Consider the following 22,008-nt stretch of genomic DNA (forward strand, 5'->3'; position numbering starts at 1 on the left):
TCTGTTTGGATTTCCTGCCTTGTTTTGCCCTGCTAAGCCATTGGCTGAAAGAGCTTTATTCATTAACTAATGGAAATAAAACATATTCACAGCATACAGAGGGGAATCCTACATCATGTCTGTCTGGGATGTGCATCCATCCTCCGAACCTTAGTTGTAGAGTAAGGCGCTGAGATCAGCTGAGGACCAGTCTTACTTTATCCAATATGTCTTTCAGCCTTTCATTATTGAGGGAAATACTCCCAAGAAACAACTTAAAAGAGAAAATGTTTATTACAGGTCATGGTATCAAAGGATGCAGTCCAGGATCAGCTGTGTAGAAGGAACAGCAGATTGCGTTCCTGCTGCCCGGCTCCCAGCCACCTGGCTAGCTTATACCCCAAAATAACAACACAAAAATTGTATTCTTTTAAACACTGCCTGGCCCATTAGTTCTAGCTTCTTATTGGCTAACTCTCACATCTTGATTAACCCATTTCTAATAATCTGTGTAGCACCACAAGGTGGTGGCTTAACAGGAAAGATTCTAGCCTACATCCATCTCGGGTCAAAGAATCATGGTGTCTGACTCACTTCCCTTCTTCCCAGCATTCTGTTCTGTCTACTCTGCCTATCTAAGCTGCTGCCCTATCAAAAGCCAAGGCAGTTTCTTTATTAACCAATGAAAATAATGCAGATGACCCTACTACATCACAGCTGTCTCCATGGCTTCTGACTGAGGTCCTGTAGAACATTATGATAAAAGGGCGTGGTGAGGAAAAGCTGTTTACCCCAGCAGCCAGGGAGCTGAGAGAGAGAAGGAAAAGTTCAGAACCAAGACACAACCTTCAGAGGTGTGCCTCAGTAGTCTACTTCCTCTGGTTAAGTCCAGTTTTCCACAACATCCCCACTTCTAAATACAATATTCAAATTTTGGATGCATCAGTGGTTTAAACCAATGATTTGATCACTGCCATCATGATCAAATCCTTTCTTAGAAATATCCTTAAAGACACACAGGCCTTTGCTTATATTGAGATAACTAAGTTTACAATCAAGATTAACTACCACACACAAAATTCATTTAAGAGCTACAGAGTTGACAACAGCAGGAAGCCCTGTCCTTTCCCACACTGATTGTGTAACCTCTTCACTTTCCTCATCTGTAAATGGAAACAGTAACAGTATCCATCTATGTCTCCTCTGGTTACTGTAGGGAATTACAGGCTGGGTGACTAAAAACAACACCTTGCATTCTCTAACTCTTGTGTAAGACAGTAATCTCAACTCAAGGTGCTGATAGGTAGGTGCTGCTCCCACTGGAGGCCCCAGAGAGGATTTCTGCATTTCTTCTTCCGGCTCCTGGTAGCCTCAACAGTTCTGACTCATGGCCACATTGCATCCCTCTGTGTCTTCACCTGCACATTGACTCCTCCTCTGTGGGTATAGATACTCACAGTTTCATACATATGTACAGTGTATCTATCAGATACAGCCCTAATTTTCTTTCCATTTCCTTAGAACCTCCCCACACAACCCCCTCCCACCTCATGCTCTCTTCTGCTTTTTCAATAACATGCTGAGACCAATTAGTGCTTCCCGTATGTACATGGGTAACCTATTAGCGGTCACACACCTGAAGAAAAACCTCCTTTCCAAACAGCCTTCAATTACCAATAGTCTTCTCAGCTAGCAGTGAGCTTCTTGACCATCAATACTGGAATGCAGGCTGATCTTAAGCCAGGTTGTATGAAGATAATCACAGCTCTTTTGAGTTCATAAGTCATGGCATCTAGAAGTCAGCCATCCTCCATTTTTGTTCTAGAATTCTATCACCTCTCCTGTGATACTCCTTGAGTTTGGGGGATGGGTGTGATATAGCTGTCCACTTAAGGCCAAGCACACAACACACACTTATTCTCAGTCCTCTGATCAGCTACAAGTCTTTGCACTGCCTCTTGTTGTGAGTGCAATTTTTCCGTGCATCTTCTTATTTCTAAGGCATTGGTGGTGACATTTAGATTACCCTATAAAATCCAAAATAATAACAAGAGCTTTTTCTTAATCGCAGCTGCAAAGTCTTTACCATGGATGGTAACATTCACAGTTTCTGGGGTTTGTGGTAGACACATATCTTCAAGACCCATTGTCAATTCCCTTGTGTTTTTTTTTCTAAGGACTAAAGACATAAGAATGGGTAACTTGGTGAAGAAAACATACACACATGTACACACACACACAAACAAAACAAACAAACTGGAACACCCATTGAAAGAACAAAAGAAATGGGAGTCAGGAAGGGGTGGAAAGAACTTTGACAAATGCTTTATGCCATGTATCTCAGGTTACTTTGAGGAGAAAATTCAGCACTTGTTTCTGAATATTACCGGGTGGGCAGAACTCAGCCCCCAGGAGAGCAACTGGTCTTGATCAACCACACGATCAGTGCCCTTCAGCTGGATTGTTGATGTTCAGAAACAGACCAGGCCTCTCCTGAGCTTGTATTAATATGTACAGCACCTCACTCACATGCAAAATTGATTTTTCTTTGTAAGCACAAAATGCAGCAGTTTGATAGTCTTTCTGTGCTTGACAAAGGCCATTTGTAACCTAGTTTCTCCATCACCCTTGCTGGCACCAGCTCAAACGTCCACAAGAACTCTCTTGTGCATTTGTAATTACAAATCATACTGAGGAAAATGTAATTTCCAGGAGAGATGCCCTCCTTTTTTATTGTGGTGGTTTGTAGAAATTAATGTGGATGTGTGTGTTGTTGTTCCTATAATTTTAGGATGGTGAGGAGGTGTCTGTAGAGCTGTCAGGCAAGGCAAGGAGGGGTATTTTAATCAGTGATGTCTATTGATAGACAAAGAGGCTGGGTATTTTCTTAGTGGAAATGACAGCAAGGTAGCTGATGTGAAAACTTGGTATCTTGTTCAGAAGGCAAGGGCATTGGGATTGCTTCTCCCTCAGTGGTTCTGGAGATGAGCTTAGCCCATTGAATAATGGGAATTAATAGGCATATGAACTTCAACACAAGATTTCCCATTTACAGAGATCCAAAGCAACAAGACACATAGAAAAATATAATACAGCCGAGGTCCTAAGAAGGTAGGAACTGTTGGGGTTTGCTTAGGGATTGAGAGTTCTATGCAAGGATGTGTACATGGCTGATGGAGGACTTGCCGTCTGTAGAGGTCTATCATTGTCTATCATTAGTTTTAGGAAAATCCAAGCATTTGCAGACTCACTTATTCACAGATGCTGAGACATAGTGCTGTTTAGGAAAACCATTTCAGTGACCACATAGAAGACAGTGTAGAGAAGCTGAACTGGTTAGGAGTCTCTCACACTGTTGTGAGCATACAAGTTGCTCACTTTGGGCTCCGGGGACAAGGATGCAAAAGAGATGAAGCTAACATAGAAAAGTACTACACATTTTTGAGTATTAATTGTGGGACAGAATCTGAAATGAGGTGTGCTTTCTTGCTTATGCTTCATATTAAAGCTTCACATCTAATCTGCAGTTACACTGTGCCCCTTTTGTAGACACAACACTGAAACTCAGAGAGGGTAGTACCTTGCCTAAGGTCACACAGCAAGAGCAACTGGAATTTAAAATCATATTACTGCTTTGTTTTATTTTTTTAAAATATACCTAGAAGTCTTTTTAGGTGACTATCATAACAAGAGACCTGGCTCAGGCAATAATTATAAATGGTACTAGCACTGTTGACATTAGTGAGGTTTAGAGAATGTTTCTTTTTTCTTTTTTATTGAAAAGAAAAAAAAAGTTTCTGCCTCCTCCCAGCCTCCCATTTCCCTCCCCCTCCTCCCACCCCTCACCCCCACCCCCCACTTTTCTCCACCACCCTCTCCAGTCAGAAGAGCAGTCAGGGTTCCCTGCCCAGTGGAAAATCCAAGGTCCTCCCCCCTCCATCCTGGTCTAGGAAGGTGAACATCCAAACAGGCTAGGCTCCCACAAAGCCAGAACATGAAGTAGGATCAAAACCCAGTGACATTGTCCTTGGCTTCTCATCAGCCCTCATTGTCCGCCATGTTCAGAGAGTCCGGTTTTATCCCTTGCTTTTTCAGTAACAGACCAGCTGGCCTTGGTGAGCTCCCAATAGATCAGCCCCACTGTCTCAGTGGGTGGGTGCACCCCCCATGGTCCTGACATCCTTGCTCGTGTTCTCCCTCCATCTGCTCCTCATTGGGACCTTGGGAGCTCAGTCTGGTGCTCCAGTGTGGGTCTTTGTCTTAGAGAATGTTTCTATGGAATCTGTGTCCTCAGCATCTTGACAATATTATGCTCGTTTGGTATCACAGTTCAGTGAAGAATTGTGGAGAAGATGATCGTGAAAGCCCTATTTACTACCAGATAAGAAGGTGATAGAAGTAAAGAATGTTATCCCAGGCAATAATGTTCTCAATGGGTCAAATAAGAGTCTGGTCCCCATCTGTGTGTGAGGTGAAAGATGGAACCTGTCATATCCTGAACCATAACCACCCTGTTGTCTTCCTCCTTAACAGTGCCCTGAAGAACTGAAACCCATGAAGGACGGCTCAGGATGCTATGATCACTCCAAGGGCATTGATTGCTCTGATGGCTTTAACGGAGGGTGTGAGCAACTTTGCCTGCAGCAGACACTGCCTTTGCCCTATGATGCCACCTCCAGCACCATCTTCATGTTCTGCGGGTAAGTCTCCAACTCCATGGTCCAGAAACTCCCTTATCACTGGAGGGGATCTGTGAACAAATGCTCAGGAAATGCTGCCTGAGCAGGCTAGGGCTGACCTGCAGGGACATGGCCTTTTTCTTCTTTTGATTCATACCCTGTTGGGTGTGTAAAAAAAATGAATGGGTGAGAAAACTAACGATGAATGAGGAGCACATACACTCATGTGTACTAAGGTACAGATGTACCATTCTGGTCTGTGTCCCTGACCTTTCTCTTGACTTTCTTGCAGTCCCGTCAACGTACATAGAGACAGAGTTAGGGATGTTGAAGGTGTATATATAAGTACACACATTGGCTCTGCCAGGTTGCAAACTAAGGGACTCAGCAGTTTGGGTTTTACTGTTTGGCCTGTTCTGGCCCTATGTCCATCTAGGTGGGACAACTACTGGGGAGTGACACAAGTTAAACAAATCACAGAGGAAGAGCTTCTAGACAGCTTCTGGCTCCTGGAAAGTTCAAGCCCAGGTGCTTTTGCTACTACTTCTATTTTTTTCATTTTTCCTTTGTTATTGTTTGGAGAAGGTTTGGCATTGAACCCAGGACTTTCTCTGCCACTGAACTACATCCCCAACCGAACAAAATGAGTTTAGAACTCAACATAAGAAATGAAGAGGAGAAAAAAAGAAGAAAAAAATGAAGAGAAGACATTCAGGTTCCCTTTTCCATGGCCTCTGTTCTCTCTCTAGGCTGCAGTGTACCTACCTGGGAAAGATGCTATTCTCACACCCAGGGTGAAAGATGTTTCTTTCGAGTGGCCGTGTGACTACACTTGAGCTGCAACCTTGCCTAGAGTGGTGCTTGTTCCTCAGTAACCTCTCAAGAAAATAACAGCAGTTTTGTTTTTCTTCTCTGATTTCTGTTCCCTCTCTGATTTGCTCACCTTGGCCTTGGTGTCACCTAAAGAGTACTGTGATTCCTGTAAGAAGTACACCAGACTCTCATTACCACGCAAAGCAGCGCATTGTGCTCAGCCACCTTTACAGTCCTGGGCCTCACAGACAGAAGGTGGGAGCAGGCAGGGCTTTAATTCCAGTTTACCAGAAAATTAATTTAGCTTTCATGGTTCTAGGACAGAGTTACATACTTATTTCAGGGTCCCCTTTCCTGCTCTGCTCGAACTCGGGGCTGCCGGTGCCTTCAAGCAGGTGTTGAAGCAGCTCGCTGGAGGCCGTAGATATGCATTGATAAAATAAATAAGAAATAAATTAGCGTACGCAGACCTGAATTTATGGCAGTCTCTCCTCAGCTTAAGTGACTGCCAGGCAGTGTTGAGTAAATTATGCATGGATTCAGATCTGCGGGCTTGCATACGGAATCAGCTGTGTTCTTATCATTGTTATTTTCCTCTCAATGCACTTTGTGGGAGGGTGTTCTGCAGAAAATAACAACAGTCACAGCGGCAGCCAGGGGAGTAATGGATTTTGACTTCAGAAACCAGCACTGCCTTCTACCCAGTGTGCACTGCGGGGCGCCTTGGATTCAATAGACAGATTCCCAGGACCACCTCTGTCCTTTAGGCGGTAGCCTCCCAGGACTCCCCAAGCCTCCTCGTCTGTAATGCTGATGATTCCTGTCTCAGTAGAAAGATGGCTGTGGGAAGTACGAAGCAGTGCTTGTCTTACTGTCCTGCTAAGCAGCACATTCGAAGTCATAGCATTGGTAATGTAGCTTGTGGCCTCCTTGCTAGGTGGCCTTTGGTGGATGAGTCCTCATTCTTCTCCTCTGTAACATAAGCAGAGCAGTCTCCCTGTGTTTGGTTGCATAGGGGATGATGCGTTGTCTACACCGCTGAAAGAGCCTCCAAGCTACATGCTGAGTGGGGCACTGTAACTACACCACATGGCCTGATGACCTCTGCTCGCCCCGTCCTGGTGACGTGATGCCCTCAGCTTCACTCTGCAGGTCTGTGAAACTAGACTTAGTGACCTTTCGTGCCATGAAATTTCTGTGAAAGTGTTAAACAAGATTGGATTAAAGCATGGGCAAGCTGTTAGAGCCCCTTCACTGTTGGTAAACAGGGCAAAAGGAAACGGAATGCAGGCTTTCTAAAACCAACTGTAGTTTCCACAGCTTTGGGAATTGTCTATTAAAGATGCAAATGAGAAGCTACCCACACTTGTTAGAAGCCCTGTAAACAATGAAGGCTATTAGCAGGTGCTTGTGAGAGACTTGGCTGGGAGACAAGTAAGATGCTGTTGAACTAAACAGGGTAAACAGAACAGCCCCCTCCCTTGCTCAACTCGGCCTAAAGCTCTGTGACCTTTCTAAGGCTGAAACAGTCTGCTTGCAGCGGGATTGGTACCAGCAGCACTGCTTAGGTGTCTCAGTGACTGCTCGTTACTGACGACTCTGCAGGAAGGAGCAGGTATGATTTCTCCTTTACTGACTAGAAAGCCATGCACAGAGTGCCTAGGCTCAGGGGCCGGCCCCAGGTCACGTAGCTGGTGATTGGTAGGCATAGGGATTCCAACCTAGGCTGTGTGGGTCTAGTCTCAGGCAAGACAGATCTGCTATTGGTTGCCAGCCCTGAATATAACCAGTCAAGTGATCTTGGAGAAGTGACTCAATGTGTTTGAGCCTCTGTTCTTTAATGTAGGACCGGAAGTGACTGTACACAATTGTGTGGAATTTAGTAAAATTACACAAGAAGGGAGACTGGCCCATGGGATGAAGGACTCAGCAAGCTGTTTAATTATTAGTTTAATCAGTAGAAAGCTGTAGCATTTAAGTAGTCACCGACTGGATTTTTCTTTGTTTGTTTTTGGTACCAATGATCATCAGCTGTCCAGGTACCAAAAATTAGGCTTTTGAAATCTCTTGAAGTCGATTCTGCATGCAGAGCAAACAAGTCCCCTACCTGTGCCACCAAGACAGCAGCCCTTTTCCAATGACTGAATTTTATATTGTGCTTCCTGCTCTGCATCCAGCATTCAGAACAGCATCAGCACACAGTGGGCACTCAACTTGCAATTATTTTTAAAGTTCTGGATGTAAATCAACATAAGGCATTGCTCGTTTGACCTTTTTATTTAACATTTCCATACGTCCCTCGTTCTGTGCCGCACCTACTGTGCCAGCCTCTACAGTTCTGATGCTGTTCTCTCTGCAACCCCACTTCTTCCTGCACCTAGATCATCACATTTGTACCCCTGGTCCTTTAGCCTGGACATCTCTTTGTCACCTTATAGTCTTTTTTTGGTTGTTCGCTTGTTTGTTTGTTGAGAGAGACAGAGTTTCTCTGTGGAACTCACTCTGTAGATGAGGCTGGCCTCGAACTCAGAGATCCACCTACCTCTGTCTCCTGGGTGCTGGGAATAAAGACATGCTACCACCACCACCTACTTTCTATTTTTAAGGCAAGCAACATCTTCTTCAGCAAGTTCTCCTAAACATCATAGAATTCATAAATGAGGTATACTGTTACCTCAGTACTGGGTAATAATATCAAAGCTTTCAAATAAAGACTACTTAAATTATGGCTCAGTTTTCTGAGAGATCGCCAGAAACAATCTACCTCAAGAACCAGCAGCACCACTTTTGGGTATATAACTGAAGGAAGCTCATTCACACTACAGGACATGTGCTTAACTATGTTCATAGCAGCATTATTTGTAATAGCCAGAACCTGGAAAAAACCTAAATGCCAATCAACTGAAGAACGGATAAGGAAAATGTGGTATATTTATACAAGGGAGTACTATTCAGTCATAAAAATACTGACATCTTGAAATTTCCAGGCAAATGGATGGATCTAGGAAAAAAAAAACATATTGAGTGAGGTAACCCAGACAAAGAAAGACAAATATAATATGTACTCACTACATGTAGCTTATAGATATAAAACAAAGAAAAAACTAGCCTACAATTCACAACTCAGAGAACCTAGACAACAGAGAACCCTAAGAGATACACACATGAATCTGAACAGGAAGGAGAAAAAGACAAGATATTCTGAGTAAATTGGGAGCACGGGGTCACAGAAGAGGGTAGAAGGAAAGGGGGAGGAAAGGAGGGGAATGGGGAAAAATGTATAATGCAATGAAAAAGAAAAAAATTATGACTCCGTATTTACCAAGTGGGATCAGAGAACATATAGATCTTTTCTCCTTGTCATTCTTGTGTTTTTGTGTCTAATATATTATATGCATGCATATAATTATGGATACTGGCATACAGAATGAAGCATTCAATAAACTATATAGTCAATAATCTAAACTTTTTTTCATTTCTACCCATTGTCTGGTAAAGGAGAGGAATACTTTCGTTTGCCTGTAATTCGGGGAAGGGAGTGAGGTAGGATCCCATGTCCAGAGACAACCTTAAACTCCAGCTTTTCCATATTTCCACCTTCCAAGCTTTGGATTACTGGCATGCACTACCATGTGAAACATTTGCAGCAAACCTAATTTTACTCATGATACCTGGACATAGCTTACAGCCTGGATCTCTGGTTAACTGCCCAGATTGCCTGTCTTTTGCCAGAACAACACATCCTGTCACAGTTTCCTATCTAGGGAACCCCTCCTGTATTCCTGACTTACGTGTTTTAGTTGTATCATAAAACTATGGACCCTTTGAGAAAATGAGCTATTTCTTAGCCACCTGTGTGTCCGTCTAAGTCACTGTTCTGTTGCTGTGGAGAGGCACCATGGCCAAGGCAACTCTACAAAACAAAGCGTTTAACTGGGGGCTTCTGTACAGTGTCAGAAGTTTGGTCCAGTATCAACCTGGCAGGAAACATGGCAGCAGACAGGCTTGGTGCTAGGGAAGTAGCTGAGAGCTGCATCCTGGTCTATAAGCAGAGAGGGGGATGGGTATAAAATCTATCCCAAGGGCACACCAGCTAGAGCACGGTTCCACCTCCTAATCCTTCTCAAGCAGTATGGGCATATGGGAGTCACTCTCATTCCAACCCCTGCGGTATCAGCGCTACTCTTTTCTAAGGCTTGACTCAAGGGCTTCCTTGTGTCCTCTCTGTGTTTTGGATTTTATTAGATGCTAACATTGTAGTGTAGCACTGATCACAAGTTCTTGCCCACCAAGAACAAGTAGAATACTGAGCGCAGGTTGTTGAATCCTGATGGATGGGAACAGAGCAGAGGCCAGGTAACCATTGTGGCTGGCAGAAGCTTTGGGGTAGGTCCAATGACTCCAATTGGACTCTAATCTGAAACATTTAGATTGAATCTTATACATGGGGAGGCACTGCCTTCTGTGAAGACCCCAGCAAGTTGCCTAGCAACTGCATTTATGTGCTATGTTTGTGTGGGTGTGTTTACAATGTCTACCACACACATTTCCAAGAGAACTTAACTTTATCCACATAAATCTGATACATTTTTTTCTAAGTTGCTAATGTAAAGATAGAGTTAAGCAGGAGTATGTCTAAGGAATGGAAAGGGAGGAGAGAAAATAGTGTTGGGAGTCTGACAGCAGAAAATCACTCAACAGAACGAATTTAGCTTTGTGCTCCTTGGCAATGGAAGTAAACAGTTAAAAAAACACATGAAAACAATACAATCGATTATGTAGTTATCTTTTCCTGAGAAAAAGATTCTGCTGTTTGTTTTTTTAATCTGTTTTAGGGGTGTGTAATTTCTTGGTGTTATTAACTGAGACGTTTACCCACTTGTTCCCTTGTAAATAATGGTGAGAGTTTCTTCAACAGCTTTGAAGCTTCCATATTTCTCAGGGTGGCTAGAAAGAAAATCAAGGCTCACAGCCACATAAACTACTTTTCAGTGGAAAATTTAGGACTTAGAACTATCCCAAGTATTTCTCAACTCCAACTTTAATGAAAATATATTTATGGTATGAGCACTTGTGGCTCCGCTAGAGGAACCAGGTTTGTTTTTCAGCACCTACATGGTATCTTGTGGCCATTTATAACTCCAGTTCCAGGGGATCTGGTGTCTTTGTCTGACTTCCGTGAACATCAGGCACACGTGTTTCTTAAAATCATACATGCAGACAAAACACTCAGACATATGAGATAAATTGATCTTAGAAATTGGTTTAAAAGAAAGTGTATTTACACACCTGGGCTCTGAAACACACCATCCTCAGATCATCTTAATTGTCCTTTGGGTTGAATGTTCTGTTGACAAGATTTGGAGAGGGAGAGGAGACAAATGCATGTGAGAACTATCTGCAGCTAATGGGAATTCCTGATTTTCATTCCCCAAACTAATGTCTGCGCTGGATTTAGACGATACTGAACTAGGGACTAGAGACACATGATATGATTGTGAGCATTGTAGAGTCATCCACTCAAGCCCTTGTTTTGTGACACTTTCTGCCCAATGGGCTAGAACAGAGCTCTCTCCCTTTGCATCTGAGCTGGAGGATGTAGACACTACCTCTAACCATATTAGACACTCTGCTTAGTGCTTTGACCCAAAACTAAACAGGAAGCAACTACAGAGAAGAGGGGTTTATTGTGGCTCTACGTTAAAGGGGACACAATCCATTCTTAGTGAGAAGTTTTGGTGGCAGGAGCTTGAGGCAGCTGGTCACATTGGTTCCCTGGATGCAGATAATGAACAGAAAGAGGAGGGAATGGCGCAGGCTATTGAAGGTTCCAGACCCTTCCCAAACAGCACCTCCCGCAAGAGACTAAATGTTTAATACATGAGCTCACAGGGGACATTTTACATTCGAATCACAGCACTGAGTTAACACTGGATGCCTACATGCTAGAGGGGAACTTCTAGTATTGGGATGAAGGCTAGGGTCTCAGCAAGTTAGACAACTGAGATATATATGAATACCTGATGCCAAATTCTTATCAAATATTACAGCATTGTGCTGTTCATTAAACATTTTCAAATTATCAGCATATTGAGGGAAAGACAAAGTCTTCCTATGGGTTTTGAAAGGCACTTTCTTATAGGCCATGGGAAATGCTGGTTCTGAAAAGTGGCCCAAGGTTTAAAAACCATGAAGCAGCTGAGTGTGAGGCTCATTGAGGAAAGTCTATCCTTCAGGTTTCTCGTGTATCTGTAGGTAGACAGTACTACGATGAGTTCTACTGCAGAGAAATGTATGTTCATAGTAAAATGCATGCATTTCCAAATTAACGCTTTACTAATGATTTTGACAGAGTTGAAGTGTTATTCTTTTCCTTCCCTGGTGTGAAATGCTAGTGTTTCTTATACTTATAGAGAGGAAATTATACTATTTAATTAGCCTTGAGCATCCAGTGGAAGTTGTCATCCTTCCCTTCCTCCTTTCTCCCTTTCACTCAGTCCCCTTCCATCTCTCTTCTTTTTTTCTCTTTCCCCTGCTCCTCCGTTTTCTTTGCTTTCTTTCATCTTTTCCCAAATATACTTGAGTACATTACTTCCAAAATGATTTTTTTTCTCAACAAACTTACCTTTTTCTTTAATTATAACATTAGGACCAAGACTATATGGAAAAAAAATTACAGGTTTTCATTTTGGTTAACAATGGGCCAATTCTGAGATTCCCAATTAAGAGAGGCTCCTGTAATGCTAACTAGTGGGAATGATGCTGTTGAGGTCCATGGCTACTGACCCTTCTGAGTGAGTGAAACCGAGCCTGTTCCTATGTTACCATGGTCATCAGATTCTGAGTTCATCCTATATTGGTCCAAGTCTCTGGTATGCATTTTCTTCCATTCCGTTTAGCCTTAACTTCTTTTATTTTCAATCTTTCTGTAAGTATTTTATTCCCTTCTTTATTTTAAGAAATATTTTCTAGTATTTCAGTAAATAATTTTATTAGCCCCATAAACCATTGAAAAATGATGGAATAAACAATCCAAAAATCACAAAAACAAAAATAAAAAGTATGTGTTTTGAAAATTTGACTGTTTTCTGTAGGTTTCTGGGCTTTTTTTTTTTTCTTTGAAAACCCAAGATGCTTAGAGATGGCATTTTGTGCTAAGGCATAAGAACACTGGATTTGGATTGAGATGACAAGTGTCAGGGTCCTCGTTTTCCCAGGTAGTCATGTGACCTTGGTCAAAGAAGTCAGGTATTCCAAGCCTCAAATTTTTACTGGCAATGCAAGAATGAAAGTGCTCATATTTCCATATTACTATGAAGGTTAAATAAGCAAGCAGGCTGTTGACCAGACACAGAGAAAGTTTCACGAGGCTCCTTACAAATCCCCATGTGCTCTACGACACCTTGGATGTGACAAGCATATTAAAGGAAGCGCAGGCATCGCTTTCATTTAGAATGCCCACTCTGTGCCCACGCCTATTTTATGTTTTGCATTTGGCATATGCATAAATATATAATTTCATGTGGATCTTGGCTGTTTTCCTGTGAGCCCACGCTCTTTCAAATGTCTGTAAGAAAAGCCTCCCCGACAACAGAATGTTCTGAAGAAGCTGTATAATTATGTGGCATCATACAGAAATAAGATTTAAAAAGCAAACAGCAGCTAAACAGACCTTCCCATGAATCTTTCTGTGTGCTAAGGTGCCCTGAGGGAGAGTCTTGTTCACATTTCACAACTCGCAGGATCATTTGCTTTAGTGAATCTGGTTTTTTGCCCTGTGTCTATAAGGGTCTTGCAGAGATTACCCCAGGCTGTTTTGTTTTCTCTTTCTCTTCTTCCTGTCTTGCTAACCATAATCCTTCTCCACCCCGAAGCAAAAGATAAGTCCCTGTAATATGAAGTTTTGATGCTAAAATTGTGCACATAGACTCATATCCACATATAATCAGACGGAGCTTCAGGTACGACACCCTGGGTCCAACTCCTCACATGTGTTGAATAACCCCTTCTGCTTTCTAATCCTTGGTTTTTTCCTTTGGCAGTGGGAGCAGGGCAGTACTCCTCTATCAGAGTGAAGCTCCTACTGTTGGGTTTGTAGTGAGTCCCCACAAACCCAGTGACTAAGAACAATGCAAGTTTATTACCCGCACAGCCCCAGCTGTCAGAATTCCTCAAATCTAGGCACTAGCAGGGATGGTTACATTTTGGAGACTTTAGAGTAATCTTCCTCCCATACTTTCCAGCTGCTGGAAGCTAATACTCCCTTTGTAGCTATCTCCTAAGGACTTATCTTATTTGACTACAGTGTGGCTTATTTGAACTCAGGAACTTTGAGGTTTCAATCTGTAAATACTTAGCTTTACTCCATTGGGTATGTCACCCACGGCACAAAATATGATAGACAAGTGAATGTGACACAGACACAGGTCACTTACTTGATGATAGTAGGGAAGCAAACTAAGAAAAAAGGGCTAGGATCTCAGTATCGCACCCAAGTGGCATAACTTTCTTTCCCACTAGTCCCTACCTCGCAGTGGTTTCACAACCCCCTAATAAAGGCACTGACTGGTTAACCACTGGTTCAAGACATCTATCATAGGCAGTAAGGAGCAAGTCAGGTAATCTATATAATGTGCTCTTGTGGATACAGGACTGAGTTTTCCATATGTAGATTGCATATGTGCAATACACTTATGTTGCTTATATATTATATATATTAGTTACATATATAACAATATAAATTGTACATATCATCCATTCCTAATGAACAGCGCATAAAAAGTTCCTAATTTTATATTTTGACAAACAAGGGGAAAAGAATGAAGAGTCACTAGCAGCTTTAGAAAACCTGGATCTAGAGAGGAGTAGAAGCTAGGATTTACACTCCCTAGAAATCACAACTGACCTAGTATAGGCAAATGACAATACTCATGACAAGTACAATGGGTGATACACTGTTTGCTGTTACATGAAAAGTACCATATTATACTGTCTCTAAGGTATCTCTAATTCTCACATCAGCCCCCAGAGGGCTGCAATTATCCTCATTTGATAGACTACGACACTGAACCCAGAAACGTTAATAGACATGATCAGGTCATATAGATGGTCATAACACAGCCTCTATTTGAACTCAGGAGCAATTAGCTCCAAAATCAGAACTTGATACCTGTGTCTCCCTTAAGTAAACCACTGTGAAATTTCAATGAACTTTCCAAAGTACATTATGCATGCTACCTTCTCAGCCTGAGATCATATACTATTATGAATCAACAATGAAAAGGAAACAGATCAATTTGGAAAATTAAGAAAAATAACAAAACAAAAGCATCATGTCTCAGTGGAGGGTCTTAATTTAGATGTCCAAACCTGCATACATCCTGACACAGTATTGCCAGAAAGTATTCTTCCTGCCCTTACAGTAAGGCAAGAAAGAGAATCTCAGAAGCTCAAGGGTTAGTTAGCCTGGTATATACAATGGCCAACATTAAGAGACCTTCTCTCAAGCATGATGGAAGGTACAGATAAACACCTGGGGTTGAGGTTGCTCTGTGTGTGTGTGTGTGTGTGTGTGTGTGTGAGAGAGAGAGAGAGAGAGAGAGAGAGAGAGAGAGAGAGAGAGAGAGAGAGAGAGAGAGAGAGGTTCAGAAGAGGGGAGAGAATAAAAACCTATCATCTAAGTACCACCTGGACATAAAAAGTTGGTCAAACTGAAATGACCCTCCTTAGAAAAAAGAGGGTTGCATGTTAGACTTGGCTTGGAGACAAAGCCTCAGTCAGAAACTGTGGAATTTGCTAAGGAGCCAGAAAGACTGAAAATAAACAAACAAAGCACCTGACTCAAGAATCAGAAGGAAAAAAAACTGCAAAATAGAGCAGCAGAAAAGAATAGACACAAAAGAATAAGCAAATGAAATAGAACAAGGAACAGACCTAGCAATAGAATGTAGAAAGCGTGTTCAAAGGGGCAGGTATCACAAATAAATACATCAGAAATGAACAAATAGGGAACAAAGCACAGAACTGTAGTCACACAAAAGGTAAAAGATTGAATGAGAATATCGTGTATAGTGTTAGAGTACCACACATGAAAGTCTTGATAAAATGTATTATATCATTAGAAAACAAAAATTCCAAGTTGGAGTCATGAATATGCAGAAAATTCAAACAGGCAGAAATGAGAGATTTAAATATGTATAACTTAAACAAAAAGAACAATTTCCCAGCTTTTGCTATAACCCTGACTCTCAAGCGTGTGGCCATACACCTAGGCAACGCTGGTAGACATATTAGAACTAATTAGTTTGATTGGACCAAAGTCAAGCCCCCAAAATTAGTAATAGCTTTTCTGGAACTACAATGACTGATGAGAAAGTGTAGGTGAAAAGCGATCATATTCCTCCTCCTAGCTGGTGGTGCTGTCAGTTTGACAAAAGCTGGAATCATCTGGTAAGAAGGGGCTTTTGCTAAGTGATCGCCTCCATCTGATTGACCTGGGACCAAGTCTGGGAGGCATTTTCTTGTTTTTTGCTTAATGTAGAAGAGCCTATTCCACTGTAGTGATGCCATCTCTGCGCAAGTGGTCCTGTAGAATGTGAGAAAACTTGCTGAGCAAGGCACTGGGAGCAAGCCACTAAGCAGTATCATTCCTTCCATGGCACTTGCTTTAGTTCTTGCCTCTAAATTCTTGCCTTGAGTTTACTCCCTGACTTCCCTTGGTAGTCGAGTATGACCAAAGTTGTAAGCTTAAATAAACCCTTTCTTCCCCAAGTTATTTTGATCATAATGTTCTGTCATGGTTATAGAAAAACTAACTGGAACGTTTCTGACATGGAAAATATTAGGATAATAGAAACATTAATTCTTTTGACATATACATTTAATCTGTACAGTGGCTCTATAAGTCAAGGACTTCAGTATATATAAGCAAACGTGGTACAGAGAGGGTAGGAAGTTTGTGTGTGTGTGTCACGGGTACACAGCTTCTGAGAAGCAGAATCAGAATTGAAATTTGTTGTCCTGTATCCAAACTATGCAAGCTATATGATTATAATCTTGTAAGTAGAGTGTCTCCTGTAAAGTCTGCAAATATTTCCATAACGGAAAGAAACCTTATGATAAAAATAATTTGAATGTTCAGTAAAAGATTTTCTTAAAAAAATACTTGATGAATAGACATGAAAGCTCTGTTTCTAAATTTGAAGATTCTAAATCATGGTGATGCTGCAATAGTCAGGAGGAAATAAGCCTTCTTGCTGGAACAAATGAACCCTTCACCAAAGCAGAAGCATGCATAAACATGGAATCTCTTATCCGGCCACTCACATCTATTGTACAGTACTTACCAGTATCCTACGGTCTCTAAACCATCGATAGCAAAGGATAGGGATCCAAAATCAGAAGATACTTTGAATGGTTATGTCTGGCAATGATTCTTATCTGTTCCATGCAGATACCACTGTACAGAATACAATGGCATGGTTCCTCCACTCAGTTACAAGGAAAGCTTACATATACGCGATAGTGCATGCCCAGGAAGAGAACAGAGGGTGCAAGATGCTTTCTCTGACACAGTGTAAGCAATCCCCAGCACAAAACTGTCCTACCAGGGGTTGGAGAGATGGAGCAGTGGTTAAGAGCTGCGCCTGCAAAGGATGCTCCTGCAAAGCACCCTTGTTGGATGGCACATGACTACCTATTTTAGTAATATAGACACATTAAATAGAAAATAAATTCAACTGTGCATGCCTTCTGTATATTCCTACTTAGTATATAATAAGAATGACATTTCAAGTCACTTAGTGAATTGATTGACCCTTCTGGTGAGTGTCTCACCATTTTTAAAGTTGTTGATTTCAAATAGCTAATTTTGTAGGGGTAGATTAAAAACTAACACATGATATATATGCTTGTAATTCTCAAAATGTAAAAAGAAAGCAAATAATTAATTACTCCACTGCACAGAAAATAAATTCCATGTATATGAGGTAGTGAAAGATGGAAAAATGTTAAAAATACCTGATTAATATACAAAAAGACAATGTTTTATCCTATGGTTTCCCAAACATTGCAAAGAAAATCTCAGTTAACAGGGGTTCTGTAACATCAAAATCAAGATTAAAACAGAAGCCTAGAGTAGAAGAAAGTTTGAAAGCATATGGACAGTAAAGAGGTTCCATCCAGAAAATACACACTACAATTACAGACCAAGGAGTAAGGGGAAGGTACAATACCAGGAAAATTGTCAATGCATAAAATAAGTACCATCCACAGAAAGAAAGAAAGAATGCAACATCTGAGAAATGAAAATCCAAAGAGGAGTGAGTTATTTTTCCCATCAGAGAGTGCCAACAATGAACATGGATAATGGAGAAAAATCAAGTCCCTCATTCATCAATGATGGGATTGTAAACTGAAGGAGCGTCTACCAATGGCCATTTAATAGATCTATCAAAAATTTAAAATTCATAAACCATGGACCCAGCAATCCCTCTTCTAAGGATCTGTCTTACAAAATACACACATATGTACAGTGATTTATCTACAAGGATCTTCATTCTGGCAGTATTTGAAATAACAAATAGCTACAAATGGCCAAAGTGCTTATCAACAAAAATTAGTTAAAAGCATTATGGAATGTTTGTATTGTACAGTGCCAAATAACCATTTTAAAGACAGATCCATAAGTCACTGGCTTGAAAAAAGATCTCAAGCAACATTAGGTACAAATGCATCTTAGAAAAATGTGTTGTGAACTTTTATGTATATAATTAACTATGTTTTTGTTTATATATCTATGCATATTGTATGTGATATTTATATAGAAATGCATATTTAAATGAGTTGGAAACGTTTTAATAGGATATATAACAGATAATAGTGACAACAGTTGTACAGGAAGTATGGAGTAGGAAAATAAAGTTCCACATTTTACTTTACACATTTTGATTCTGTTTATACATTTACTGCAAGTATATATTTAATCATAGTTGCACGGGCATTTGTGTATATGAATGGGTAAAGAAAGAGATAGAGAAGTATCTTACCCAGTTTATACTAAGTAAACCATTTCTTCATATTGACTGGGGCCCTACTGGGATCCTGGATGCTATTTGACATTATGAAACATTTGCTAAATGCTCGGCACTGTGGTATCTATGCAGATCAGCTGTGTTGAAACTGTTCTGAGCAGGCTTTACTTGTACCTAACAGATATGGGAAAGATGGCGGGTGGGGAACTGACTTCAAGAACTATTGGTTTCGTGGGAGCCTAGGCAGTTTGGATGCTCACCTTACTAGACCTGGACGGAGGTGGGTGGTCCTTGGACTTCCCACAGGGTAGGGAACCCTGATTGCTCTTTGGGCTGACGAGGGAGGGGGACTTGATTGGGGGAGGGGGAGGGAAAGGGGAGGCGGCGGTGGGGAAGAGACAGAAATCTTGAATGAATGAATGAATAAATAAATAATGCTGGACAAGGCCTCCTTCTGGCAGCCCTCTGCTGTACTTTGGAGAGGAAATTGTGACCTCTGGAAAGGTAACCAAGTTTCAACACAGCACACTGAACAACCAGAAGGAAGTCACAAAAGAGTGACAGCTTGTTTTATGCATGAGAATATCCTGACTTTTCACCAGTGTGGTCTTGAGTCAGGTTGGCAGTGCCTTCAACTACCTTATAGGAACATAGCTACATTGTCCAGCATCCATCAGCTGCAAGTTCTAACACCATGGCTGCATTTTCCATCCAAACAACTCCACAGAGACTAACTTGTCCTATGAGTTCCTGAGTCATCTTAGAGTCCAATTTATGTAATCTCCACTGTCTCTAATCACTGCGTGATTCTTCAAATGTAACTTTATAACTTCAGTTGTAACTAGCAAATACAAGATTTAGGGAATACAAAAGATGCCTACAGAAGATACTTGGCTACTAAAGAGACCTGAACTTAAAAGACAACTTTGCCCCAGATTAAAATATACTTCATCTTTAAATCCTTCTTTTGCTAATGTGCTCAACATGGGGGTTGATATTAATTTTACTCTTTGCATTAAAATGGATCTATGAATTGCCTAGTGAGTAGGACAGGCTTATACATAGATGCACACCATGATTACTACAGTAGTAATGAACTTGATAGCATCATTGAAATCTATCTGGGAACCAAAGAACTCAGTGACTTTCTCATGCTCACAGCCTCCAAGCAGTAAACAATACATTTGTCTGAGTCTTTCCAATTATGCAGCTTATTCTCTTGCCTGATGGTTAATTTATGCACAGGTACTCTATGTATATAATTACGAAAGAATCAAGAAAGCACATATATCCAGTTATTGCTAGTTTCTGTGTAAATTTTCAGGTATGGAGACTTCCGTTTCCCTCCCTTTTCTCTCCTCCACCGCAGTGCGCCATCGTGTAAGAAAAAGCTTTTCCACTGCATACATCTTTAAATTGGAAACCTTATTTCCACTCTATTCAGATGTCTCTTTGGTTCACAAAGGAGCCCATCCCTGCTTCAAAGACATGCCAAGGGCTCATCTGGCTGTCAGACACCGAGAGACCAGGGGAGACTACTAGCACTGATAATTGAGCAGAGGTTGTTTCTCTAACTACGCGTACTGTCCATGATCCTGATGGGTCACCTTTGTTACAAGGGCAATATAAACTTTAATTTTTCCTACAGTATTCAACCTCCGTTGACAGATACACTGGGAATAGATTCTTATTTGAGAAACTAGTTGATAATTCCCTCTGAATTTGTCTGTCAAACTTTTTAAATCTGTGTGTTCATGGAAAACTGCTTTTAAATCTCCTTTATGTGTGGATGTGCATGCCAGTGTCCCCCTCGACTCCTTTAAAATGTCACAAATGACTTTTCTTGAATTTATCCATTTCAGGATTAATGTGCTTCTCTCCAGACACCTGTGCCCTAGATAGATTTCAGCCAAAATAGCTGTCTCTGTACTTAAACTATGACCTGTTTTGGGGCAAAGGAGGCCCTGGTTCTAGGTCACCTCCAATGGAGGCAGCTAGCATGTAGAATTAACTCTTGACTGTTTTATTATGCAGTTGTGTGGAAGAATACAAGCTGGCTCCGGATGGGAAGTCCTGTCTAATGCTCTCAGATGTCTGCGAGGGACCCAAGTGCCTCAAACCTGACTCCAAATTCAATGACACCCTCTTTGGAGAGATGCTACATGGTTACAACAACAGGACCCAGCATGTAAATCAAGGCCAAGTCTTCCAGATGACCTTCAGGTATGGGATAGATGCCTCTTGCACAGTTAGAGTCCCCACGGCAGTCTGTGCTGGGGGAGGGGAGGATGGAAGGACGGGCAGGATGCAACAGAGCCTAGTATGTTGCTAATACCCTCAAAGGAAAGTTAGAAATCATCAAAATATTTCTGCCAGGTACCTTTCCACTGACTTAAAATTTATTCTGTCCTTCTATTTTTCTATGTCTATGCATATATGTTAATTTCAATCTTAAATCATCCTCTTAGTACACCTAATGGAATTTTTTAAAAATATAATCTTCCAGTCTATTAGAAGCTAAGTATCCTATAGATGATATTCTGACATTTCAAAAATAAGGACATTTAGTGACTTAAAAATTATTTTAAAAATCACCTAGAAACATTCTGCTTTAACATTTTCCCCAATGCTCCTAAAACCCCTTTTTCCATCACTAGCCACCTTCTCTCTCTCTATTTGTCTATTAGCACATGGATACGCATGTTCCTCACATCTCAACAGAGCTACTTAGAAATCTTTTCTTACCCTAGAAACAAGATAAAGATGTTTTCTGTGCCAGTTATTCAGCAGTTCATGGGTAATTAAAAGAAATATTCAGTCAATGAGAAAGAAAAGAACAATGGCTTTGTTTGATTGGGTTATACAAAGACTCAGCATTAGCTGACATGAAAGGCTTCCTTGAACAATGAGGACATCGAGGTCATTCAGGAAGGATGAACTGGGTTGGAACTTCTTTACACTTTCCAAAAAAAGTCTGTGAGGGTAGAGTGAGAGGACTCTATCCATGTGGAAAAGTAGGCTTTCTTAAAATAGCAAAAGGCCACATAATTTTAGATGGCCTTCTTGAAAGGGAGTAAGCTGTTATTACAAGCAGAGTCCACCTTATCACTATAGATAGCATAGGAATCAGCAGCAATATATCATCACCCCTTCCACGATCTCTTTAATAGAAACAGCCATTGTGGTGGGATGCCGTGGCCATCTTTCATTAAGAATTAGCCTATGTTAAACTCATCCTTTCTGTTTTTGATACTACAAACACCATTAGTTCTCATTATAACTTTGCTGATTATTTCACCACTATTATTTTGATATTAATGACAATTGCCATTAACATAAACTCAGCATATGCCTCAAAGATCTCAGCACTCTATCATCTATTAATCTGTGAAGCCCTGTTGGTTTCCTTCCCCAAGTGGGAAGCAAAAGTTTAAATAAAAAGTATAGATCACAGACAACACAACTTTGTTGAATTAGAATCATTTTGATTAACCTCATTTTCCCTT

The 22,008-nt window shown here is 41.1% G+C and overlaps 1 protein-coding gene and 1 non-coding gene across 2 annotated transcripts in view; one reads left to right on the forward strand and one right to left on the reverse strand.

The window, feature by feature from the left end:
- Astn2 (astrotactin 2) overlaps nt 1–22,008 on the forward strand; it is a 671,847-nt gene that overhangs the window by 319,045 nt on the left and 330,794 nt on the right. Inside the window, exons 10-11 of the mRNA XM_050121817.1 lie at nt 4,513–4,679; nt 20,537–20,725. Of these exons, the coding sequence (XP_049977774.1) occupies nt 4,513–4,679; nt 20,537–20,725 (356 nt within the window). The remainder of the gene's footprint in view (nt 1–4,512; nt 4,680–20,536; nt 20,726–22,008) is intronic.
- Nucleotides 7,430–7,606, reverse strand: LOC126488387 (U11 spliceosomal RNA). The gene has a single exon (XR_007588672.1). It is a non-coding gene; the product is annotated as a U11 spliceosomal RNA (small nuclear RNA).

Source organism: Alexandromys fortis, unplaced genomic scaffold, assembly GCF_014885135.2.
Source record: "Alexandromys fortis isolate MF-2015 unplaced genomic scaffold, M_Fortis_MF-2015_v1.1 scaffold_183, whole genome shotgun sequence".
Classification (NCBI taxonomy): Eukaryota; Metazoa; Chordata; class Mammalia; order Rodentia; family Cricetidae; genus Alexandromys; species Alexandromys fortis.